This window comes from Phyllobates terribilis, unplaced genomic scaffold (genome assembly GCF_046119375.1).
Source record: "Phyllobates terribilis strain yellow unplaced genomic scaffold, ASM4611937v1 Scaffold_7__3_contigs__length_470593459, whole genome shotgun sequence".
In the NCBI taxonomy this organism is placed as follows: domain Eukaryota; kingdom Metazoa; phylum Chordata; class Amphibia; order Anura; family Dendrobatidae; genus Phyllobates; species Phyllobates terribilis.
Window position 1 is genome coordinate 278,108,254 of NW_027362767.1, and position 27,792 is coordinate 278,136,045.

The 27,792-nt window shown below is 43.2% G+C and overlaps 1 protein-coding gene across 1 annotated transcript in view; it reads left to right on the forward strand.

Annotated features, from left to right (window-relative positions):
- The window catches only part of LOC141153171 (G-protein coupled receptor 83-like), a 254,630-nt gene extending 227,565 nt beyond the window's left edge, over positions 1 to 27,065 (forward strand). Inside the window, exons 3-4 of the mRNA XM_073637871.1 lie at positions 20,795 to 20,928; positions 25,207 to 27,065. Of these exons, the coding sequence (XP_073493972.1) occupies positions 20,795 to 20,928; positions 25,207 to 25,828 (756 nt within the window). The 3' untranslated portion in view covers positions 25,829 to 27,065. The remainder of the gene's footprint in view (positions 1 to 20,794; positions 20,929 to 25,206) is intronic.
- Positions 27,066 to 27,792: the final 727 nt, after the last annotated feature.

Consider the following 27,792-nt stretch of genomic DNA (forward strand, 5'->3'; position numbering starts at 1 on the left):
GAGCGAGGCTAAGTGCAAGAATTGGCGCATCCTATGGATGCGCCATTTCTGGGGCGGCTGACGGCTGGTGTTTCTAGCCTGGGAGGGGGCCAATATTCATGGCACCCTTCCTGAGCTATTAATATCAGCCCCCAGCTGTCTGCCTAGCCTTTGCTAGCTATTAAAATAGGGGGGACCCCACGTCTTTTTTTTGGGGGGGTCCCCCATTTTAATAGCTAGTAAAGGCTAGGTATTCAGCTGGGGGCTGATATTAGTAGCCTGGGAAGCTCCATGGGTATTACCCCCTTCCCAGGCTTCAAACATCTGCCCCAGCCGTCTGCTTAACCTCCGCTAGAGACTAAAATTACGAGGAACCACACGGCAATTTTTTTTTTAATAAATCCTTTATTTTAACACTAAATGACAAGTACAGTAACCAACACTATCACTGTACTTATTATATATCTGACTGACATGTTTCTATCTATCTAATCTATGTGTGATGCTCTATCTTTCTGTTCTAAATTGTCGGGTACAGATGCTGAATTGCCGGCCGGCTTTTTTAAAGAGATGGTGCATGAAAACACTATTATTTTTTTAAATAAATCCTTTACACTAAATGACAAGTACAGTAAGCAACACTGTCACTGTACTTATATATGTGACTGACATGTTTCTATCTATTTAATCTATGTGTGAAGCTCTACTCTTTCTGTTCTAAATTGTCGGGTACCGCTGCTGAAATGCCGGTCGGCTTTTTTAAAGAGACGGTGCATGAAAACACTAATATTTTTTTTAATAAATCCTTTACACTAAATGACAAGTACAGTAACCAACACTGTCACTGTGCTTCTTATATGTGTGACTGACATGTTTCTATCTATCTAATCTATGTGTGATGCTTTTGGACACCTTTGAAGGTGTTTTCTATGTGTTTTTATGTGTTTTTGTTTGCCTGCCATTGGTTTTAACGGTGTTTGACGGTGTTCGACGGTGTTCTAAGGTGTTCGACGAACAGTTCCTCAAACATCCCGGCGTTCGACGAACCGAACCGAACCCGCACACTACGGGGGTGGCTCAACACTAGTTAAGACATCACATATCACGCACTTCTCTCATTCAATGTGAACAGAAAGTACATAAAGAATAGGCCAGCCATAGTGAAGCACAGCGATAAGTGTCCTGAAAAATGTCATTCTAGGAGAGATCTGAACCAGGCAATTGCAAAACAGCATCTGTATTTATTGTATGTGTTTGCAGTGAGCTGGTCTGATGCTGTTTTTATTCAATGAACTTAAAGAGAACCTGTCAACTGAAAAATTGCAATTAACCTGCAGATATGGAGTTAATCTGCAGTGCAATAGCGATACTAACCTGCCCGACGCCTGCATGTAACCGACTGCTCCCCACAGTGTTCGGCTACATGCAGGCGCCGGGCAGGTTAGTAATACTGATAACCTGCAGATTAACCTCATATCTGCAGGTTAATAGTGTTTTTTTCTGGTGCCACATTCCCTTTAATACTGCTGCTGTATTTATATACTGTACATAGCTATAGCTAGATTCTAGAGCTGCATACATGTACTGAGTTACTTCTGGTACTATTATGGGAATATAATCAGTTAATACTTTTTATATTTAAAGTTCTTGAGCAAGTGGAGGGAAGTAGTGTTAGTTTCTAGTTTGTAAGTTTCTTTTGGCCGTACTCCAAGTACCATCTGGTCCACAGCACCTGGCTAGAAACTTGGATATGAATCTGTCTTAATATAGAATAGTTATGATTTGTTTAATTAAAACTGAAATATGAGTGTATCATGATGCGCCCCCTGCAGTCTCCTGCCCTCCGGTTTCTGCTGCTGGGCCTTCAGTGCCCCACAACCTCGGACTCCGGTGTCCGGTTCCTTTGCTCTCCTCTCTGGGGTGAGCTTATTCACAGCTCCCTTCCCCAGGTCCTTCCTGGTCGCTCTCCTGTCTCCAACTCCCTTCAACTAACTCTTGCTAACTCCGCCTCCAGATTCCAGTTTGAAGGGGAGGAGCTCCCCTTTCTGGTCTGGAGCCAGGAAAGTGTTGTATGCTAGTGAACCTGATTAAGGTACCCCTCCTTGCTTCCAGGCATGGCATCACCCCTTGTGAGGGAGGCAATGCCACTGTGGCAACCGGACCCCTGGGGTGCCACAATCACATAATAATAAATAAAGCCTACAGGGTTATTGATTCTCAGAGAGGGACAGACTGCATATAAAGATACCTTGGCCCCAATTCAACAAGACTGGCATTGTTCACACTGGTATTGATGAGGAGGTTTGCTGGAGTCAGACACTCCTGATTTATGAACAGGTATATGCCTCTTCACGGGTCAGAAGCAGCAGATAAGTGGCGTGCACCTCTGCGTGCGCCTTGCCAGAAATCCTACTCCAGTCCTAGCTCAAGTAAGAGTTGTAGCATAGTGAATGCTACATCTTGTCATGAATGTGACGAGCCGCCGTCACCACTAGAGATGAGCGAATTTGTTAGGAAAACGTTCACCAATGTCAAAGTCGGCACAAACATTGCACATTAGGATTTGTGTTCGGATTCTTGAGCATTTTCCTCAAAATCGGCAAAATTCGGCCAAAGTTCGGTAAATGATCGTGTTTCCACTAATACTTTTGCTAAAACTTTGGCTAGAATAGTGGTGCTGTATGATGAGCGGAGGGGACGTGTTTGATGAGGGGATGGTGTGAGGAGAGGTTAGAGGAGCAGCGGACTGTATTTATTTATTTATTTTGTTCTTAAACTTAATGTCTGGAAATTCCGGCAGCCAATTAGGACACAGAAACCACCCACAACATTCAGACACAAGGGCTTGTGTCATTGGAAGTCACATGCCCCTCTCCAAATAAAAAGAAGACATATTGTTTTGGTGCAATTTTGTCAGTCTAACAGTGCAGAGAGGCTGTTCCTGCTGCTGCAAGTAGTCAGATAGTTAGCTAGGTGGTTTATTGTCAGCTAGTTCAGTTAGATAGGATCCTGTGTCAAATCGACCTTCAAGCATCTAAATCATTTGTGCTAGTTGTGTGGACCAGCCAGGAGTTCACATTTCAGAATATAAAACCTTTCTGCTAATAGTGTGGTCCAACCAGGAGTCCACATTTCAAAGTCTAAATCTTTTCTGCTAATAGTGTGGTCCAGACACCAGGCCCCATTTCAGAATCTAAATCCTTTCTTCTAATTGTGTGGTCCAGACATCAGTCCACATTTCACAATCTAAATCCTTTCTGCTGATAGTGTGGTTCAGACACCAGGCCACATTCCAGAATCTAAATCCTTTCTGATAATAGTGTGGTCCAGACACCAGGTCATATTTCAGAATCTAAATCCTTTCTGATAATACTGTGGTCCAGCCAGTAATCCACATTTCAGAATCTAAACCCTTTCTGCTGATAGTGCGGTCCAGACACCAGGCAACGCTTTAGAATCTAAATCCTTTCTGCTAATAGTGTGGTCCAGACACCAGGTCACACTTCAGAATCGAAATTGTTTCTGCTAATAGTGTGGTCCAGCCAGGAATCCACATTTCAGAATCTAAATCCTTTCTACTAATTGTGTGGTCCAGATAACAGGCCATATTTCAGAATCTAAATCCTTTGTGCTCATAGTGTGGTCCAGCCAGGAGACCATATTTCAGAATCTAAATCCTTTCTGCTAATAGTGGGGTCCAGCCACCAGTCCACATTTCAGAATCTAAATCCTTTGGGCTAATAGTATGGTCCAAACACCAGGCCACATTTTGGAATCTAAATCCTTTTTGCTAGTAGAGTGGTCCAGAAAAACATCACAGTAAAAGATAATGCCTTACCAACACCAGGTCTGATTGCCAATGCACTGCAGGTTGCAGCAAGCCTCCATTATAAAGGCGGGGGCAGCACATGTGCAGGATACTGATGCAGACAGCCACTCACTAACCTACCAATTCATGGAGGGGGTGACTGTGTAGTATTATACATGCACACCAATGGAATTTGCTTAGGGCACCAGTCACACAGATATGTGTGATGCACAGTGTCTGGCTTGCAGCCTATTGATGACGCCCATACTATTAGATCAGGCGGGTTGCCCAGCACTATATACGCGCACCCCCACAGGACAGACGCCCCAATTCACCCAGCCAACAGTAAAGAGGCCTGGCCGCATCCTGCATAAAAATGTGCAAAAAAGAAATGTTCAAAAAAGATGAAAAATAGTGTATAAGATAAATACACCACATGAGGTATTGGTCGATATTTTGGCCAAAATACGCAAGCTCGCAACCCAACGTCAAGGGTCCTCATATTTGCGAGTCCTAACACTAAACATTAAAAATGGCTAACATTGGGCATTATTTAAAAAAAACATCACAGTAAAAGATAATGCCTTACCAACACCAGGTCAGATTGCCAGGAGTCCACATTTCCTAATCTAAATCGTTTATGCTAATAGTGTGGTCCAGACACCATTCCGCATTACAGAATCTAAATCTTTCTGCTAATAGTGTGGTACAGACACCAAACCTTATTTCAGAATCTAAATCCTTTGTGCAAATAGTGTGGTCCAGACACCACTCAACATTTCAGAATCTAAATCCTTTCTGCTAATAGTGTGGTCCATCCAGGAGTCCACATTTCAGAATCTAAATCCTTTATGCAAATAGTGTGGTCCAGACACCACTCAACATTTCAGAATCTAAATCCTTTCTGCTAATAGTGTGGTCCATCCAGGAGTCCACATTTCAGAATCTAAATCCTTTCTGCTAATAGTGTGGTCCAAACACGAGTCCACATTTCAGCATCTAAATCCTTTGTGCTAATTGTGTGGTCCAGCCACACTATCTCAGCAAAGAAATTCTGATTGTTAATTTAGTGACAGGTGACTGACAGATCTGGGCCTAGGGTTGTGAAACAGCTGGTTAAAAGAGGGGAAAGGTACATTCAACATGAGTGGGAAAAAGCGAGGTTGTGGTCGAAAGGTGGAATAAGTTTCGTGTTCAAGGTATACGTGGGGTAGGTGATAATTAGTGATGAGCGAGCATGCTCGCTACTGCTCGGTGCTCACCCGAGCATCTCACTGCTCGAGATGCTTGGCGCTCGCCGAGTATTTCCGGGTTGCTCGGGCTGGAACTCGGGTCCCTTTCCTGCATGTTTGGCGCTCTTTAGAGAGCCAATGAACATGCAGGGATTGCCTGCCATGCACTGTAATTCCGTAGCCATGTTGGTTGTGGGCATTACAGTGATTCACTGGCCGCACAGCGTCATCAGGTCTATATCAGACCTGGCGCCGCCATGCTCGTCACAGTCACTCCGGATCAGACAGTGTAGGGAGAGCTGCTGCTGTGTCAGGGAGAGATTTGATCGTGTATTAGGTAGTGTAAGGAGAAAAATGGTACATTACACATATCCATCTTAACAAACAGTCCTTCTGAGGACTAATCCATCTGCAGAGATATCAGGCAGGCAGGGTGTATAGGCAGGCTGTGTATATAGCAGACTGCAGTGCATATAGCACAAGAGGCTCCATTCCAATTCTGCCTTCTGCTGCTGTTAGATATTTCTATACAAAGGCCCAAGTTTCAGGGGCCAGGAATGCTTTTCCTTGGATCTTGATCCTCATTATTTGCGTAAAAAGCAATCCAGAGAACACCGTTTTTCTGCGCCATTTGCTTGTTTTGGGAGAGGTGCTGCTGCGTCAGGGACAGATTTGCTTGTCTATTAGGTAGTGTAGGGAGAAAAACCGTACATTACACAAAACCATCTTAACAAAAAGTCCTTCTGAGGACTAATCCATCTGCAGAGATATCAGGCAGGCAGGGTGTATAGGCAGGCAGTGTATATAGCAGACTGCAGTGCATATAGCACAAGCGGCTCCATTCCAATTCAGCCTTCTGCTGCTGTTAGATATTTCTATACAAAGGCCCAGGTCTCAGGGGCCAGGAATACTTTTCTTTGGATCTTAAAAAAGAAATCCAGAGAACACCATTTTTTCTGCGGCATTTGCTTGTTGGCACTGCAGAATACAGCCAGGTCCTTTCCATATTAGAGTGCTAGAAATCCAGCTATTTAAAACTGTGTTTTCTCCATCAAACGGATCACATATACGTTGTCAGAAAATACTGCCATTTCTGGCCTCCATTAAAAATTTCTTTTAGTGTGTCAGTGAAGCAATTCACCGAAGTTTGCTGTTCAAACTACTTACCTACAGGCCAGGTATTTAAAACTCTGTTTTCTCTATCACACGGATCACATATAAGTTCGCTCCAAACTCAGTCATTTGTAGTGAGCGTGGAAGATACTGTCCTCCATTTAAAATGGGCAAGGCACGTGGCAAGGGACAGGGAACTGGACATGATGGTAATGGTGCATGCAGAGGCCGAGGACAAGGCCGTGGGCAAGCCGAAATTGTGCCACAACAAACACCCACTTCTTCTCGCCTGACCTTCCTGTCTCATTTTCTAGGGGACCGCAGCACACCACTATTAAACCCAGAGCAGTGTCAAAAGGTTATTGGTTGGGTAGCGGATAATTCTTTCAATCACTTAGCCACCATCACCACCACCCTGTCTTCCACATGGTCAAGTCTCAGTAGCAGTGAGTCTGGACCGCATATTCCTCACCCTGATCCTCCTTCCTTCCACCTTGCCGAGTTCCTAGAGACAACTGATCCCATACTTGGACACTCTGAAGAGCTGTTCACTTTTCTATTTATAGATTCGGGCCTATCACCCGGTACACTTGAAGCGGGGCAAGAGGAGATCGCGCGTAGCGATGCCCAAATATTTGAGCAGCCACAGTCACACGAAGGCGACGGTGGGAAAGTGTCACAAGAGGTGGACGACGATGAGACACAATTGCCAGAAAGTCAGGAGGAGGACCAGGGTGCGGAAGTGAAAGATGAGGTGGTGGATGATATAGTAACTGACCCAACCTGGCAGGAGGACATGCAGAGCGAGGACAGCAGCACACAGGGGTAGGGAGGCAGAGCACCCCAACAGACAGGAAGAAGCAGTGTGGTGGCTGCAGACAGGAGGCAGTCAACCGTTCCCCTTAACAACAACACGAAGGAAGTTGCCAGTACAACTGTTAGGTCTTCCCGAGTCTGGTTGTTTTTTAAAGACTCTGCCGATAACTCCAAAAAGGCGATTTGCACCACCTGCCAGGCCAGCATCAGCAGGGGCGGCAAAATGACCAGCCTGACCACCACCAGCATGATCAGGCACATGGCAGCAAAGCACCCGACTTTGTGGACCGAACCCCAGTGTCCAGATACAGTGTCTGCGGGTGGCACCATTGCTTCTTCCGCTGTTGTGCATGCAAGCCAATCCCCTGTCCATGGTGCATGCGAAGACGCCTCCTGCCCTGCACCTGTCGTTGCACACTCTCAAGTAGCAGCATCAGGAAGCACGTCCATGTCCTTGTCCCAGCTCAGCATTCAGTTATCCATATCTCAGTCCTTGGAACGAACGCAAGCGCAAATATGCAGCCAACGCCCCACAGGCCACACTACTAAATTCTCATGACTGCTTGCGCTCGAAATGTTGCCTTTTAGGCTCGTGCAGATGGAAGCATTCCGCAACCTGATGGCGGCGGCCGTCCCTCGGTACTCGGTCCCCAGCCGCCACTATTTCTCCCGGTGTGCCTTCCCCGCATTACACAAGCACGTGTCCCAAAACAGTAGCTGTGCTCTCAACAACGCAGTTAGCAGTAAAGTCCACCTAACCACGGACACGTGGACAAGTGCTTGTGGGCAGGGACAGTACATCTCGCTGTCGGCACACTGGGTTAACATAGTGGATGCCGGGACCCAGACGGACCTTGGGACGGAACACGTCCTCCTGACGCCAAGGATTGCAGGCCCTAGGTCAATCAGGGTTGCCCCCATGGTCTACAGCTCCTGAACCTCATCCTCCTCAGCCTCCTCCTCCTCTTCAGCCTCCATCTCCGAAATGACCACATCAGTCACAAGCTGGAAGCACAGCAGCACTGCCTCGGCCAAGCGGCAACAGGCTGTTCTGAAGCTAATATGCTTAGGTGACAAACCGCACAATGCTGAAGAGTTGTGGACAGCTCTGAAAGAGCAGGCAGATCTGTGGCTCACACCGCTGAGCCTACAGCCAGGCATGGTCGTGTGAGACAATGGCGGGAACCTGGTGGCGGCTCTGAGGCGAGGCGAGCTCACAGACGTACCATGCCTGGCCCATTTGCTTAACCTCGTGGTTCAGCGGTTTCACAAATCCTACCCGGAGCTGCCGGATTTGCTTGTTAAAGTACGCCGTCTGTGTGCCCATTTTAGAAAGTCAGCTACAGCTTCCGCCACCCTTGCAGTGTTTCAGCAGCATTTGCATCTTCCGGCTCACAGACTGGTGTGTGATGTCCCCACATGTTGGAACTCTATACTGCAGATGTTGGGAAAGATTTGTGAGCAGAAGAGGGCAGTTGTTGAGTACCAGCATCAACAAGGCCGTCGGTATTCAGTTCAGACTCCACACATAAGACCTCAGGAGTGGACATGGATGTCAGACATATGCACCATCCTCCAAAACTTTGAGGACTCCACCAAGATGGTGAGCGGGGATGACGCCATAATTAGCGTCACCATCCCACTTCTCTGTCTTCTGAAACGCTCTCTGCTCACAATCAAAGAAGATGCATTGCAGGCGGAGCACGATGAGATGGAGCAAGGAAGCATGCAGGGTGATTACACACAGCCAAGCCTCATCTCATCCCAACGTGGATTGGGTGACAATGAGGAAGAGGAGGAGGAGGAGGCAGCACAGGAGCTAGCTTCATACACTATAGACGGTACTACCTGCAGAGCTGTCATACCGTCTGTTCAGCATGGATGGCCAGAGGACAGAGAGGAGGAGGAGGAGAGCATGCTCAGTAATCCTCTTGGTGAGGACACGGAAGTCTTGCCTGTTTGTAGTCTGGCACGCATGGCTGAGTTTATGTTACGCTGCCTTTCCCATGACCCTCGCGTTCTCAAAATTTTGGGTGACAGTCATTACTGGTTGGTGACACTTCGAGACCCACGCTACAAGGAGAACTTTATATCTCTTATTCCTGAGGCGGTCAGGTCTACAAAAATGGGGCAGTACCAGAAGGCCCTTGTTGCTGAACTATTAAAAAAATTCCCATCTGAAAATGCTGGCGGCAGAGGGCACACTTCGTTGGACAACCAAGGTGTACAGGCGAGATAGACACAAATTCAATCCAGCAGAGGCAGGGGAACACTGTCAAAGTTCTGGGAGAGTTTTCTGAGACCCTCCCATCGCACAGGCCCTGAGGCCTTTTTTTATACAGCATGTTCATGTATACCCCCCAGGGGTAAATGTTTGTCAGCCCATACACTTAGTGCGTGGGCATTACAAGTATAGGAGGCCCGCTCCTTTCTAATGGCAACATTTTTTTATGAAGCCCTCCCCAACGTTTCTTCCAAGGGTCATTGAAGTGCCTCCAAATTTTTGGCAGCCCTTGCATTCACTGCATAGGCCAAAACTATGGGAGACTCTCTCCTTTCTAATGGGAATTTGTCGTTGCTGTGGCCCTGCTCTATGTGTCTTTAAATTCTTATTGGGGTTTTTCCTAAATTTGGTCAGCCGTTGGACTCACTGCATACCCTATAACTGCATAGCAGACCCTCTCCTTTCTAATGGGAACATGTCGTACTTGTTACTGTGGTCCTGCTCTGTGTGTCTTTAAATTCTTAGTGGGGTTTTTCCTAAAATTGGTCAGCCGTTGGACTCACTGCATACCCTATAACTGTATTGCAGACCCTCTCCTTTCTAATGGGAACATGTCGTACCTTGTTACTGTGGCCCTGCTCTGTTTCTTTAAATTCTTAGTGGAGTTTTTCCCAAATTTTGGCAGCCCTTGCAGTCACAGCATGGGCATTACCACTATAGGAGACCTGCTCCTTTATAATGGGAACATTTTTTTTACTGAGACCCTCCTCTATGTCTCTTCAAAGGGGTATTGGGTTGCATCCAAATTTTTGGCAGCCCTTGCAGTCACTGGATACGCAATAACAGTATAGGAGACCCACTTGTTAATAATGGGAACAACAAAGTATAGCCGGCTGATCGCTCTCTAACAATAGATAGGGCTGACTGCTGGCCTTTTAAGAATAGTAAGGGCCGTCTGATGTCCCTGTAAAATAGGCTTGATGACTTTCAGAGTCCCTCCATCATCAGTAAAACAGGATGTGTCTGATGATGTGTCACACACCACATTGCCAGATAAGGTTGTAAAATGTTCAAATGATATTTCCCGGTGAATGCATTTGTCTTAAAAAATAATGTAAAAAAACCCAAAACAATAGGATCTTTCTTTAGTATAAAAACAGCGTCACCAATTTAACCTCAATGTAATCACATTGTTCAGCTCATGCACCTCCTCCTCCATCTCCGAAATGACCACATCAGTCACAAGCTGACAGCACTGCAGCACTGCCTTGGCCAAGCGGCAATAGGCTGTGCTGAAGATAACATGCTTAATGCTTAATTGACAAACCTCACAGCGCTGCAGAGTTGTTAAAAGCTGTAACACAGCAGCCTGATCTGTGGCTCTCACCGCTGAACATACAGCCAGGCATGGTCGTGTGTGACAATGGGCGGAACCTGGTGACGGAGAAATGACAGCCGGGATAGCAGAGGGTTAACCTTTCTCACCCGCTCAAGAGCCCCATAGCAGCTGCAGAGTTAGCGCTATTATGAACTATCCTGAGGTAGAAGCCAAGGCACACCAGAGGATTCACTGGTGGGACCGTCCAACCCTGCCGAGAAGCAGTCCTGGCTAAGAAAAGTGTGTGGGAAGGTTCCCGGACACTCTATGGCTGTTTTTTTTACTGATGACGAGGAAACACATGCAAACACGGGGAGAACATACAAAGTCCTTGCAGATGTTGTCCTTGCTGGAATTTGAACCCAGGATCCCAGCGCTGCAAGGCTTCAGTGCTAACCACTGATCCAATGTGGTGCCGTTCACCCTCTAATATCGAACAGGCTGGAGAAACTTGCACCTACTGCCACTCTATCTTCAGATCCTTTGTGAGAAAATGTATTTGAGCAGCCACTCAGTCTACCAAATAAAATTCCTGAGAAAGAAATTGGGGATGGCTTCGCTACTGGTACTGGGGGCAGTGCTAATACCATGGCGTCGTTCCATAGTTTGCTGGAAATATTCCAGGCTGATAGGAGGCAAGCAGATTCCCACAGAAAAGTACCAGCAGTCATTTTCAGGCCACATTGCAGTGCAAGCAGCTTTAGAGGACTTTCTGGGAGAAATGACACGCAGGGTAGATACGGTTTGCCTCTATGGAAGTCCTTTCACCGAGCTAAATACAACTCTCAGCCAAGAAAGTTGTGGACTGGCTCCGTACCATCCCTGGCCACATTCACCTGTCCACGTGTTTGTGGTTAGGCGGTCCTTCCATTAAGTGCACTGGGAAGGGCACGGGTAATGTTGTGGGACCCGTGCTTGTATAAGGCAGAGGCAATACCGGGAAATATAGTGGCGGCTGGGGACCGAGTATGGACACCCGGCTGCCGCCGGCATGAGGTTGTGAAAAGCTTCCTCCTCCACGAGCCTAAAAGGCCACATTTCAAGTGCAAGCAGCTGTCAAAAATTTGGCAGTATAGTATTGCAGCCTGTGGGTGGGTGGGTGGCTGCCTGCATACTTGCGTTTGCATTCCAAGGAATGGGGTATGGACAACTGAACGCTGCAGTGGGACAAGGACGTGGACGGTGATTGTTGCAAGTCTGCAACGTCAGGTGCATGGCAGAAGGCATCTTCGCATGCGCCAAGGATCACTTATGATGGGCACACTTTTAGGCAGTGACCTGGAAGTCAGAGATGCTTCCAGAGGTCTTCCCCATGCTGTTCCCATGTCTTTTCAGCACTGTATGCATGTGTCTGATGATGTGTCACACACCACATGGGCAGATAAGGTTGTAAAATATTAAAATGACATTTCCTGGTGAATGCATTTGTCTTGGTTGAAAGCAATTCAAAAGTGCAAAAATGCATCAACAACGCTATGTGTGAACATAGCCCAAGTTGTGGAGGAGTATTTTTGTTTTTGGTTATTTATTTTGCCTTATATACAAGTCATTACCCCGGAAAGAATGTTCCTTAACATATTTCCCAGGAAAATCAATTTTGGTTTAGTTTTTGTTTGTTTTATTGTGAGTCCATTAAAGTGGTGTAATACTCTGACCACATTGCTGACAGCAGTGATCTGGTAGTCAGAAATGCTTCCAGGGTTCTTCCCCATGCTGTCCCCATGTCATTTGAGCACTGTTCCCATTGGTTTGGGCAATTTTTAGACCCGCTGCGGACCGCCGGGGGGAGCCGCCTGAAAAATGCTTTAGTTTCCCATAGACTTACATTGGGCTTGTTGCTCGGGTCGAGCACCCAAGTATTCCAATTTGCTTGACCCGAGCAATGAGTACCCGAGTATTTTAGTGCTCGCTCATCACTAGTGATAATGTTACTGAAAGCTCTACTGAACAAACACTGTCTCGTCCTATCTAAAGACAGCTGATAGCGTCTGTTACTGGACGGGCTGCTCCACTCCTTTTCTTTGGCAGTCACACAGTGGTACGCCTTATAGATGAGGGCCAGAAACAGCGTGTGCTCCAGTGGATGGCAAGCGCTGCATCAAGTGGCCTCTCCTCCTCTTCCTCCACCTTAACATCACACACAGTACAGTCCTCAGAGGTTGCACCCCAATTATCCTTGTTTCTCCCTGCTTCACAACTCTCCAACCTCCCAACTGACCCAGAGTAGAAATAGTATAATTGAGCAGCATGGAGGTATGAGACAGGGTCTGGGACAGGTGTTGGACCAGCATTTCTAGCTTAAACATTGTGGATAAGCGACAGGTGTTAGAACTCTCCTGTTAGTTTTTTTCTATTTTGCTGGTCACATGACCTTTTTGCCTATTTAATCCTGCTCCACCCTTCTGGCCATTCTGGACTTCATTGTAATTTCTACTCTTAAGCTAGCCAGGTGCTTTGTAACCTTTCTCAGTCAGTTTAGCTAGGTCTTTTGACCTTTATGTTCTATGTTGTGTGTTTGTCTTTTTACTGCTACAATTTCTGCTAGGAGGTGTCCATCTTTCTCCCAGTCCCTAGTTCTTGTAGGGATCCCTCCCTCACATCTATAGGTCTTCGTTCAGACTAGCTGAGGACTTTAGCGGGTCTGATCGCAGGATCAGGTTCCCCGTTACATCGTAGGGATCTAGCTTAGTTCTATTGTAGGGACAGATCTCCTGTCTTTCCTTAGTGCTTGTAGCCTATCATAACAACAGGTGGATAAGTGACAGGTGTATGTCTGGTGCTCTGAGAGCCCTGCAACATTCAGGCAATACACATGAAGGAGACCCAACTTGTAGTCCAAACATTTCCAAAAGTTAGGGTCAGACATCACTACAGAGGCATCAATTTCCCCAGAGTAGAAATAGTAAAATAGGGCTCTGACACACCTTCCACTACAGGCAACCAACCAGATGGAGGGCCGCAACCAGTCCACACACCCAAGACTCTCATTGCTGTCACTACTGAAAGAGCGGTAAGTCCCAAAGTAATGCACACAATGTACTCACAGTCCGCGGGTCACGTGATAAACTAGCACTTAGTCTTTACAGAGACTCTTAGGTTATTTAGGGCAACAAGGCAAAGTGATTAAAAATTTAGGCTTCAATACAGAAATACACAAAAAGTACAGTACTTACTATGTATAAAAATAGGGAAATAACAGACATTAAAGGTGCAATTTACAGTTATGAAAACAAAAGGTGAAAGAGCAGTAAAGTCCTATACTTAGCAGTTCTCTGTAAGAAATTCCTTTTCTGCTCCCAACACGAGTCAGAATATTCACAAGTCCAATTGGCTTCGGTCCCCAACTTGTGTCACATCAAGGAAATAATTCATTATATACAGTCCAGCCATGGGGATGGGGGTTGGAACATTATTCTCTTCCTTCCTGGGTCCACTCATGAGCAGGGTGTATGTGATATATTATACATATATTTTATACATATATGATATGAATCTTGCCTAAAAATTATTACAGTCACAGGATGTCCAGGATATCGCTCATTTGAGGTAGCAGCTATTGGCTTCCACTAGACTACACTCTGAAGTACCATAGTAAAGGTGGTGTGTGCGGTGTCAGAGGTGGCCGTACAATACATATCAATTACAGTGGCCTATCTTCACTACACTCAGGCTTCTGTTCTTGTAATAGTGCTGTAAGTCCTATGGTAATATTCTGGATATTTCTACGGATTTCTCCTCAGCCAATCATCCCAAAATCAATAAGTATACTTAAAGGAATTAGCCATTTTCTCTTGTTAGTGCTGCTTTCCTCACAAACTGACCAGCAGTTCTGTCCATAAAATGGCTGCTGGCGGAGGAACATGTGACTAGACCTGTCAATCAGCCTCTTCCAATTATAAAGCACCTCACATAAAAAACGGTTTTCTATTGGAGGAGCTGATGGACAGGTCTGGTTACATGTAGCTCCATCAGCAGCCATTGTATGGGCAGAAGAGCTGGTCAGTGTGTGACGAAAGCTGCATTGACAGAGAGGTGTCAACCCCCTTTGAGGTCAGATTGGTCTTTAGAGCTGTTTTAATGCTCCTACATCAATGGCCACCTAGATAAATGGCACATCCTCCACTATGGACAGTTTTTGTCCATAATTACTATGCCTCTTCCTTAACTTCAGGCAGGTCTCCATTTGAAGTGGTTGTGGAACTTTAACTCAATCTTCCTTTCCTCTGTAGTATCAGTCTCCTATACCTGCAGTTACCACCTTCTGAAAAAATTTAGTCTGATTAGAAGTAAAGTGCAACAGGCCTCAGTGTGAGTAAAAATATTAACAAGTGTGTGTAGATGTTTGATATATCCACTTTATAATAAAAATTGTACATTTAGTGTTTTTCTCCATTGCTTTGTAAACTCCAAAACCTTCTTCATTCAAATATATTAATAATGTGCTTGATGCTCATTTGGTGAGCCATTAAACTGAATTTAACATTGAATTACCATTGTTTAATTATATCTTTTTAGATGAGAAATGCTGTGGTCATTTTAAAGTCTATAAGAAAACATTTTAAAGTACATATACAACTTCTACATTATATCTGTGACATTTTGATGGTGTTTTTTGGACTTATATTCTTTTCTAAATGCAGCGTACTGTTGGCATGGCAAATATGCTAGTGTATCATTAGGTTTGTCGAGCCCTAGCACTAACTGCCAGACATGCAATTAGGGTGTGTTGTAGAGTTTGATCCAAGTTTCAGCATGGTATGATCTGATTCTCTCGGGTGAAAGAATTGGAGAACATTGTGAGAGGAGGATGGGGAACAAAATTTTTTCATCTTCCCCATTCTGTAAGTCTATGTTAATCGGACTGCACTCTCATGTCATCCGAATGCAGTCCAATGATTTACATGCACCCATAGACTTGAATGGGTGAGGGGCATCCGATTTCTTGTTTAGACCCCAATAAACAGATAACTTGTTTAGGCCTTGTTCATATCCACTAATTTTGTCAAGGTTTTAATAACGTTTGTCAGAAGCACTATGGGAGAGATTTATCAAGATAAATGTGCAAGAATTCTGCCGTAATTTGTACCCAAAACTTTCATGCCTTTCATGTGTTGTGTTTATAACTTGCCCCTTGTTTTATCCAACAAGGAGGGGAGTGACTTGGCTAAGAGAGGATGTGGTTTAGGGGAAAATGGGCCTAGTTTGTGACATGGTGAACCAAGATTCTAGTGCAAATTTTTGGGACAATATAATCCAACAAATAGGTGGCATAAACTTACTCTGGACATTCTAAACATGTGCTAAATTTATCAAACACCAATAACCACTACGATAAATTTGGTAAATTTTAAGAGTGTCAAGTATAAGTTTGCACTGACTAAAAATTAAACAGCATTGGTAAACATGCCCCTATGTGTTTCAGACACATTTCTGTAACATTTTATTTTTTAGTAACAGCATTTCCTAGTGACACTATATTTCCTAAGGGGCTTTTGCATTGCAACGTATAGGAGAAGTGTTGTGATTTATTTATTCATCCATATGTGAAAAGCACTGATGAAACTGATGGCAAAAACTGACACAAGGACCAAACACTTATGAAACTTGGATTTAAAACCTCGATGAACAACAGTTAATGTTTTTATGTAAAAAGAAAAATCACAAACCTCTGAATGAAGCCTATGAATGTTATTTGTGATGTTATCTGTTATCAATGGTGGACAATTAGTAAAGTGTTTACACCAGAAATTAGTATAAAAACTTTTACAAATAATTGTTCTCACCATTTGTACACCATAATTGTGTGAAGCCTAGCAGAAAGGGCCAAGGTTATTTATGACAAATACATTTACCATTGATAATGCCTGAATGTATATTATAGAATATACAGTGTAGACTCTACAGCAAATCTTTGCCATCCTTTTTCTGACTTAAAATTGTATTACTGGTACATACACCATTATTAAGCCCAGCATATAGTACTCCAGTTTAATTAAATCTACTCCTATGTATCTAACCCTATAATCAGTGACATTGCACCTCGTTAAGGCCTCTTCATGTCATTGCCCATATGAAGAGTCCTTTATGAGGAAGAGTCACACCAGTCCTATTCCTGAGATTATGGTGTGGGGTGGCATAAGGTACATTAGCGCTGGACCCATCTAGTCTTTCTTTATTCTAGGTACACTAACAAAATTATATTGATTTGGTCATGGAACCGTGGAACCAGTGGTACAGTCATTGCTCCAAAGTATCCTAAGAGCTATTTTTCAACAAGACAATGTCATGATATATGTTACTCATGCAGCTGGGAGTAACTTGCATCGCCTAAACATGCTACAATGGCAGGAAGTGGATGTTATTGGTTGGCAATTGCAAAGGGTGCTGACAGCAGTTGATCTTGATGATTTGCTTGCACAATTGCATTCAGCATAACAGAATATTTCTCAGACAACCATTTATAACCTCATTTCTAGCATGCAAATATGTATATAGTATATGTATTTACTGCACATACATACACACACAGCAGCAGTTACTCAGTTTATATTTTTCCATATTGTACAAATCATATAAATGGTATATACTTCCATGCCTCAGTTCTGCCCAAGTTATGTCAAACTATAAAGAATACATTACAAAAATAACTCTACGTAGTCGTATATCTATATAGCAGTACTGTAGTTCCGACTCCGCCAATGCATCTCCACCTGTATATACATACATATATATACTATGTATATACTGTGTGTGTATATATATATATATATATATATATATATATATATACAGTACAGACCAAAAGTTTGGACACACCTTCTCATTGAAAGATTTTTCTGTATTTTCATGACTATGAAAATTGTACATTCACACTGAAGGCATCAAAACTATGAATTAACATATGTGGAATTATATACTTAACAAAAAAGTGTGCAACAACTGAAAATATGTCTTATATTCTAGGTTCTTCAAAGTAGCCACCTTTTGCTTTGATGACTGCTTTGCACACTCTTGGCATTCTCTTGATGAGCTTCAAGAGGTAGTCACCGGAAATGGTCTTCCAACAATCTTGAAGGAGTTCCCAGAGATGCTTAGCACTTGTTGGCCCTTTTGCCTTCACTCTGCGGTCCAGCTCACCCCAAACCATCTCGATTGGGTTCAGGTCTGGTGACTGTGGAGGCCAGGTCATCTGGCGTAGCACCCCATCACTCTCCTTCTTGGTCAAATAGCCCTTACACAGCATGGTGGTGTGCTTGGGGTTATTGTCCTGTTGAAAAATAAATGATGGTCCAACCTGGACTAAAGCATCCGCCAACTCCTGGACAGTCTGTGGTGCAACGTGACGTTGGTGGATGGAGCGAGACATGATGTCCCAGATGTGCTCAATCGGATTCAGGTCTGGGGAACGGGCGGGCCAGTCCATAGCTTCAATGCCTTCATCTTGCAGGAACTGCTGACACACTCCAGCCACATGAGGTCTGGCATTGTCCTGCATTTGGAGGAACCCAGGGCCAACCGCAGCAGCATATGGTCTCACAAGGAGTCTGAGTATCTCATCTCGGTACCTAATGGCAGTCAGGCTACCTCTGGCGAGCACATGGAGGTCTGTGCAGCCCTCCAAAGAAATGTCACCCCACACCATTACTGACCCACTGCCAAACCAGTCATGTTGAAGGATGTTGCAGGCAGCAGATCGCTCTCCACGGCATCGCCAGACTCTGTCACGTCTGTCACGTGCTCACTGTGAACCTGCTTTCATCTATGAAGAGCACAGGGCGCCAGTGGCGACTTTGCCAATCCTGGTGTTCTATGGCAAATGCCAAGCGTCCTGCACGGTGTTGGGCTGTGAACACAACCCCCATCTGTGGATGTTGGGCCTTCATACCACCCTCATGGAATCGGTTTATAACCGTTTGTGCAGACACATGTACATTTGTGAGCTGCTGGAGGTCATTTTGCAGGGCTCTGGCAGTGCTCCTCCTTTTAATCCTTGCACAAAGGCAGAGGTAGCGGTCCTGCTGCTGCATTGTTTCCCTCCTATGGCCCCCTCCACGTCTCCTGGTGTACTGGCCTGTCTCTTGATAGCGCCTTCAGCCTCTGGACACTACGCTGACAGACACAGCAAACCTTCTTGCCACAGCTCGCATTGATGTGCCATCCTGGAGGAGCTTCACCACCTGAGCAACTTCTGTGGGTTGTAGAGTCCGTCTCATGCTACCACGAGTGTGAAAGCGCAACCAACATTCAAAAGTGACTAAAACATCAGCCAGAAAGCATTGGTACTGAGATGTGGTCTGTGGTCCCCACCTGCAGAACCACTCCTTTATTGAGGGTGTCTTGATAATTGCCAATAATTTCCATCTATTGTCTATTCCATTTGCACAACAGCAAGTGAAATTGATTGTCAATCAGTGTTGCTTCCTAAGTGGACAGTTTGATTTCACAAAAGTTTGATTCACTTGGAGTTATATTCTGTTGTTTAAGTGTTCCCTTTATTTTTTTGAGCAGTGTGTATATATAAATATATATATATATATATATATATATATATATATATATGACAATGGATTGTAATTGCATCTATATACTGTTTATATGTGTATATATATTTACAGAAAAATGATGCTGCACCAGCTTCAGAGTAAAGGATAAGTGCCATGCTATCCCACTAGTTGTAGCCCAAAAACCAGATAACATAAAAATAAAGAAAGCAGGTGGCACTCAAAAATGGAAGACTATCAAAAGTCCAGCGAAACGTTTAATAAGCCGTTTCTCAAGCATATATATATTTGTATGTATGTATATATACCGTATGTAGCGATGCCGAGGAGGAGTCGGGATTACACGGCTGCTGCATGAGTTGAGGATGATCTGTTGTGAGGATCTTGAACTTGGGCCTTTTTTCCACTCTCAGCATCTGACCTCACAAATGCTCTTCTGAGTAAATGGGCATACAAATCCCACAGACATTCTCCAATAAGTTGTAAAAAGTCTTCCCAGAAAAGTGTAATTTCTCATAGCTGCAAAATGTTAATGTCTGCATATACAATGAAATATCATAAAAGCTCTTGTAGGTGTAAAGTGTAGGTATCTCAATAGTTTTATGCATATAGTATAATATGCTGATAGGTAAGTATTAATTGGTTTGTTATTTTTTTACAGATCTAAGCCTTTTGGAAATGTTTCTTCTTGCCCAGTCAACCACTTTAATACACTTAAGGGCATTCCTGAAATTAAAATGGGTTGCCCTATGAGTAAAGTACATTTTAATTAATAGATTTTGGAGTAATAATAATTACTACATGCTGGGGGGACACACAAAAGAGAGTATACAGACAGAACAGCATGGAATTGCTGTTGCTTTCTCTTAGCTAAAACATTTCCCTGCCTATTTTTAAGCATATTTTAGCTCACAGGAACAAGCAGCTGTAATCCCCTTCTGTCCTGTCTATATACTCTTTTGCATCCTCCCCTGCCCAGGAGCTGTGGTATGATCAGACCATGTTCCTGTACGGTCAGACACAGCCATTACACAGTACACAGCAGGAACACATTTATAAGATTATCTCAGCACAGGAACATTTTATCTAAACACATCCAATTGTGGAACTTATTATTATTCCAAGATCTGTTGATAAAAATGTACTTTGTTACGGGGAAAACCTCTTTAAGTTCATCATTATATCTCCTCTCACCAATGTTGTAGGAGTTTAAATATAACTGATGTAAAGATTCCTAATGGTATTCATTAATATTTTATGTATTTGAAGCTGCTATGTTGTTGAAATCGCATTATATCACATAAACTAAATAATCAAATAGTAACCTGAAAAAAAAGTGCTCTATGTCAGAACAGGCACAATAGATTGGGAGAAATGCATATTATTATCCTAGTGTTCAACGTTAAAATAGCTATAAAGAGGTGCGTAGGTGGAGAGAGAAATTTAGTGTGAAAGCCATAATAATTTCACTTTCTTGAACTTGTTGATGATGATGTTGAAGTGGGACCTAACCTGAAATATTGCTAAAAGGCCCTATGATTGCTAGTTACACACATGCTATCAATACACGCCATGTAATGTGAATGAACACAAGACTATTAAATTGGAGTTGAATAAGAAAGATCATTTTCAAAATGAAGGTGACTCTAAGAGAATAGCCCTAAACCTATCCCAGTAGTCACATACAGAACACTTACGTTTGGCTGATTCATTACTGATTCATCAATGTCTCTTTTCTTGCAGGTTATAATGCATCCGCTGAAGCCTAGAATGTCCACAGTGAAAGGAATTATCTGTATTATTGTCATTTGGTTTATGGCAAGTGGGTTCTCATTGCCCCACGCGGTTTACCAGAAGTTAGAACAGTTTTACATCGGGTAAGATGGCGCCACCATTATTCTTTCATTGAGTACAATTCATTTTAATGCTGACTGAGAGGTTGCTGGATCTGGTCTCATTTTGAGAAACATCATACTTTGTTCCTCTATTTCTAAATATCATATATAAATATTACTCTCCAATACAATTTCAGCTATAAATAAATCTAATAGGAAAATGTTATATTAGAATAATAGGAGCATTTACATGAACAGAAACATTTGTTCTACAGGGAATGTCGGTGGAACGATGAAGTTCTATCAAGTGTTATGAGAAAGAAATGTCTTCTGTTTTCAGAATATGAGCTTGCACTTGAAGTTATTTCCAGGAGGTTTTTTTCTACCTATAAATGAAATGCAGTTTGTGCACGACAGCTTCAATATCAGAACTAAGAACTCGATGACAGGTTATAATTACAAAGTCAGATCTCTGTGGACATTTCTTGATAAAGGTTGAATTGTAATGTAAAATGTACATTTTATTCTCATTTCATTTTAGAAGTACTTTAACAATGCAGTCATTAGTCTCCTATAGACAGTGCCATGGCATATAATCTTATACTATGATCTAAGGGGTAACGTTTCTCCTTGTGGAAAGTGACAAATCAGACCTGGCTTGTCACTTTCAACAAGGAAATAAAAACATTTTCATTGAATTTCTGAAGGATATTGAAAGTCTTTAGATATTGATATACAAAGCATGACATAAAGTTGCTTAAAGCAGTGGTCCGAAGCAAAAGTCATTTTCATTCCAAGTCCTTATCTATTTAGTACCATAATCAAAACTATTTTCTTATATACTTAAATTAAAAATCCCCTATCTTTCCCTAACTACACTATCTAACTGCTATTCTATTTTTTTCCGTACTTTCTTTCTGTGACTCTTCATTTGAGAACCTCCAGTGCATGCTGGGATACTCAAACAAAGCATCATCACCCTCCCTGAAAAAAAAGAGTCATCAGTGATGCTCGTACTAGGGATGGGCTAGTCCCTGCTCTCGCTGGGCGCTGTGCAGTGTGCGATGTGCACAATTGTCAGCTCGGAACAGCAGTGACGAGCCAGCACAAAGTGATGTCAGAATACCTAGCGTGCAGAGACCAGCGCTGCCCCACAAGTGACATCACTGGTTTCTGCACACCGAGTATTTTGACACCACTTTGTTCCTGACTTGTTACTACTGATGTGAGCCGACAACAAAGCGCACGCTGTGATAGTGAACATCGTGCAGGGACAGAGCAGGGACTAGCCCAGCCCCTGAAATGAGCATCACTGACTATACTTTGTTTCCGGGAGAGGGCAGAAGCAGCGGCAGTGACCTGATGACAATTCATTTGAATATTCCTGCATGCACTGGGATACTCAAACAAAGAGTCATTAGAAAGGAAGTAGGGAAAAATTAGAATAACAGTTAGATAGTGTAGTTAGAGAGCAAAAGGGAATTTTTAATGCAAGTAAATTAGAAAATAGTTTAGATTATGGCGCTAAATATATAGGGATTTAGAAGGAAAATTACTTTGCCTTGGACTACCTCTTTACAAAATGAGTAAGCTTTATGTGCGGAAGCTGGAATACCCTTTCGTTATTTTATTTGATATTAATTCAGTAAGGCTCCTCATTACAGCTATCACTAGATATGGATGGTCATAAGGCATACTTACAGAGTGGTAGCAACTTTGCAATGTCTATATACTATACTAGATGGTGACCCGATTCTAACGCATTGGGTATTCTAGAATGTGTATGCGGCCGACCGGGCGCAATCAGCAGAGTGGTGTTTAAATTTGGCGCCAAGATCGCTGATTGGTCGCGGCCGGCGACCAATCAGCGAACCGTGTTAGTGAGGATCGGAGAGCGTGTTTAAATTTGGCGCCAAAATCGCTGATTGGTCGCAACCGTGACCAATAAGCAAAGCGGTGTTTAAATTTGGCGCCAATATTGCTGATTGGTCGCAGCCGGCAACCACAACCAATCAGCAGAGCGGTGTTTAAATTTGGCGCCAAAATCGCTGATTGGTCGCGGCTGGCGGTCGCGACCAATCAGCAAAGCGGTGTTTAAATTTGGCGCCAATATCGCTAATTGGTCGCGGCCGGCGGCCGTGACCAATCAGCGAACCGTGTTAGTGAGGACCGGAGAGCGTGTTTAAATTTGACGCCAAAATCGCTGATTGGTCGCGGCCGGCGACCAATCAGCGAACCGTGTTAATGAGGACCGGAGAGCGTGTTTAAATTTGGCGCCAAAATCGCTGATTGGTTGCAACCGTGACCAATAAGCAAAGCGGTGTTTAAATTTGGCGCCAATATTGCTGATTGGTCGCAGCCGGCAACCACAACCAATCAGCAAAGCGGTGTTTAAATTTGGCGGCAATATCGCTGATTGGTCGCGGCCGGCGGCCGTGACCAATCAGCAAACCGTGTTAGTGAGGACCGGAGAGCGTGTTTAAATTTGACGCCAAAATCGCTGATTGGTCGCGGCCGGCGACCGCGACCAATAAGCAAAGTGGTGTTTAAATTTGGCGCCAATATCGCTGATTGGTCGCGGCCGGCGGCCGTGACCAATCAGCGAACCGTGTTAGTGAGGATCGGAGAGCGTGTTTAAATTTGGCGCCAAAATCTCTGATTGGTCGCGGCCGGTGACCGCGACCAATAAGCAAAGCGGTGTTTAAATTTGGCCCTAATATTGCTGATTGGTCGCAGCCGGCAACCACAACCAATCAGCAGAGCGGTGTTTAAATTTGGCGCCAAAATCGCTGATTGGTCGCGGCTGGCGGTCGCGACCAATCAGCAGAGCGGTGATTAAATTTGGCGCCAATATCGCTGATTGGTCGCCGCCGGCGAGATGACCGTCTGCTCGCAGCAGAAGTATCCCGACCGGCGGCGCAGCTCCCCGGTCCTCCCTTCACGCTTGCCGTCGGGAGATCAGCGGCCCTAGGCGCTGATCTCCCGACGGTAGCTGCATGGAGGTCAGCGGTGCCGCCGGTCGGGGTACTTCGGCTACGAGTAGTCAGGAGGGGTACTAGCGCCGGTCATCTCCCGGCTGCATCGCCGCTGACCTCCGTGCGGCAGATGAGCCGCTAACGGCCGCCATCTTTTTCTGAAATCCCGCGTCGCTGATTGGCCTCGGGCAGACCAATCAGCGACGCGGTATTTCCTGGACAGAAGGACAGACAGACGGGATAAGACGATTATATATATTAGATTAGGGCCTTATAGGGAATATTGCTCAAATTGAACACCCCAATTATACTATGGCCTAAAGTGTAAATGGAGCAAAGAGAAAATAGATTTGTATTGTTTTTAGCAATACAAATGTCTTATTTGCTTTTAGTGGTTAAAATACACATAAAATGTATCCTTCCTTACAATTACTGTTGTTTCAACATCTCTCAAGATGAAAAAAAAAAATCACAATATTTGAGAGATGTTTGCGCTTTATGAGTCTATATCTGGCACCAAGTGATTGTAACTGTAGCCTGGTTTTGCAAATATGGTGCAATATTGTATTGTATTGAATTTGTACCTTGAGAAAGCGCAATCCTTAATGAAATTCATAGAAAGGCAATGGTTGGCACATCTGTGTTTGATACAAAAAAGTTAACACAATTGCAGATGTTGGTTAAAAGTAAAATAAAAGTTTTGCTGATATCAACCAATGAGGTTACCATTGGTTTTGTAGTATAGAATTAGATTTGTAGCTGATATTACAATTAAGTAACGTAATGTATATGAAATTTAATTGATCAATTAAAGTAAACCTTTCACAACGTTTTTCATGTTGAACTGGACAACAGCATGTAATATTGGCTGCAGAATGGAATAAATGTTTTTTTTTTTTTTTTTAAATTTCGCGCCTTTCTGTTGCAGAGATATTAGCAGTCAAAATATTTGGCACCTAAAGAGTTAACTGTCTTAAGTCCAAGTGGGTGTTATCAGATAGTTTGTACTGGAGATGTGTACTTCTCCCTGTATGGTGCTGCTGATGAATCATAAGGAGTAAAGAAGAACATGCCCATCATAGCTTAGAGCAGATTTCTCAGTGTGTGAGATGTTTGACAGACAGCCTGATCTCCTGGTCTAACCTCCTGCATCATTAGAGAGGCGGACTAAAAAAAATAAAAACAAAAATTGTTTTATTCTGATCTGCAACTACTATTAGATCCTGTGTCCAGTTCAACATGAAGAATATGATGAAATGTACTCTTTAAGGGGATAAAGGAGGAGGAATCATAAATGTACATTTAGATTTTTTCCCCTTTAATCATTTAATCTGTTCTTTTCCAGAAACACAGTAAGAATGGTCTGTCTTCCCAGTTTCCCATATCCAGCTGATCTCTTCTGGAAATATCTGGACTTGGCCACATTTGTACTTTTGTATGTCCTGCCTTTGATTGTTATTTCAATCACCTATACCATGGTGGCAAAGAAATTATGGCTGAGAAATGCCATAGGAGATATTACCATGGAACAGTATTATGCCCATCGTCGAAAGAAAAAGATGACTCTAAAGATGTTGATGTTGGTTGTTGTGGTCTTTGCGGTTTGTTGGTTTCCATTAAACTGCTACCTTGTTCTAATGTCCAGCAAAGTCATCAGCAGCAACAATGCTTTATACTTTGCTTTTCATTGGTTTGCCATGAGCAGCACCTGCTACAATCCATTCATCTATTGCTGGCTGAACGAGAGCTTCCGCTCAGAACTTAAAGCACTGCTTTGTGTATGCAGGAAGAGGAGTGCCGCCCAGAGCCATGCCCTACGGTCCATCTCACCCCCATTTCGCCATGCCTGGACTGAAAATTGTAACTTTAAACAAGGTAACGGCTCTCAGCCTGCTGAATCTGTCACAAATGTCACTTCAGGTAGAACCGACATCTCTAGTGTGGAGCCAATTGTCACAGTCAGCTGAAGATATCCTTTCTTAATGTCTTAATATGCTATCAATCATTTTCAGCATCGGAATTAGGAAAGAGACATTCTCAGGTCTTTTCAGTATTATATTGATAATTTATCTGAAAATACTGATATAAAGCACTTAGATCAATTTTTTTGTTGCCATTATTTGTCTAGGGCAAAATGAAATTAAATATTTAAAGGGAATCTGTCAGTAGGATCAACCCTCCTAAGTAATCTATATGGACATTAAGTCATAGGAAGCTGAACAAAATTATACTTTGATATCTGCGATACTATTTCTTATTATATAAAAATTCACACTTTTCTTAATATGTAAATGAGCTGGTAATATCTAATCTGTATGAGAATCTGCCTCAAGAGCTCATTTTAAATGAAAGTGGGTATGAGCAAAATACACTCTCTTCTATCCCTTTTTAACTCCAAATTAATAAGATTTGTTTTACAAGCGCTCGGGAAAATCAATACAGCATAACCTTGTATGGTGTATTCAGGATTTCTGCTTTATTAGCACATGCAAGCTACTTAAGCAGTGTCACAGACAAAGGAAGAGTTCCCTCAAAAACATGATGCAAATAGGAACTTTAGGGGCGTGAATAGAAAAAGGAAACTTCTCCGCCCATCAGTGTTATTTGATCACCATGACACAGGAGTTGAATGACAAGTTTGAGAACACAGGCATAAAATGGAATCTGTTCTCTCACAGGGGGTGTTACCAGTGTCAGACATATAATGACTGACAGTCTTTCATTTAAAATAAGCTCTAATTGTCCCGCAGACTTGTGTCCAGCCCATAGATCTTAACAGCTCATTTACATATTAAGAAAAATGTGGATTTCTCTGGAATAAAACATCGGATCGCAGATCTCAAGGTATCATTTTATTGAACTTCATTTGACCTGCATGCCCAAATAGATAGCTTATAGTGTTGATCCTACTGACAGATTGCCTTTTAGCAGGTAAAAATGTTAATAATGAATGAATGGTTCACAAGAATTTGTAAAAAAATAAATAAATCTGTAAATGACTTCTGATACAGCACTAGAGGAAAACATGATGTAATTCTATATGTGGAAAATAAAGCCATCCACTTGGAGAGTTTAAGGATAACATGTATATGAAAGTCCATGAGACAGTTTCTCCGGTGGTTAGCTAACAGGATATATTGTACATCTCAGCTTTCTCTAGCTATTTTCATGAACGGCTTTCAGTGCAAGATTTCAAACAAATATACATTTATCCAGTTTTCTCGACTCTGACCCTGGCTAGTGTCACACGACATCCATAGGCTGCGAACCCTGTATAGGTAAAGCTCACCTTTCTTAAAAACCCTTGTAACTGATAACTAATGAAGATCCTCAGATACCCTAACCTCTGGACTTTGCTGACAAACAAAGTGGAATCTTCTCTTTCAACTCCAGTAACTCAGTCATTTTCCAGGCTTTGCGCACACTAAATTTATAGAAAGTTCAGTAACTGTACTGCTACAATATACTGTTTACATACCTATCAGTCATATTATTAAAATCGTGATGAGTTAATAGCACTGATGTATTTGAAGCATGATAAATCGGTAAGTGTAAGAATCTAAGCGATTTTGGCAAGGGCTAAATTGTGATGACTGGACAACTGTGTCAAAGCATCTCCAAAATGACAGTATGCAATAGTTGAATCCTAAAAATGATCAAGAAAAGGTCAGCTGGCAAACAGAAAACACCGTCATGGGTGCTCGATAAGTGTGAGACAAATCTGTCTGCTCTGTTCCCACAGAAGTGTGCTGAAGAACATGACATAGACATCAAGGTATCAATTTGACCTTCAAATTTCCTAGATCTCAATTAATTTGCACATTTTTTGGATGTGCTGGAAAAAGTCAGATCCATGAAGGCCTCACCTTACAATGTTTAGGATTTAAAGAAACTGCTATTAACATATTGGGGTCCAATACTGCTACAGGAC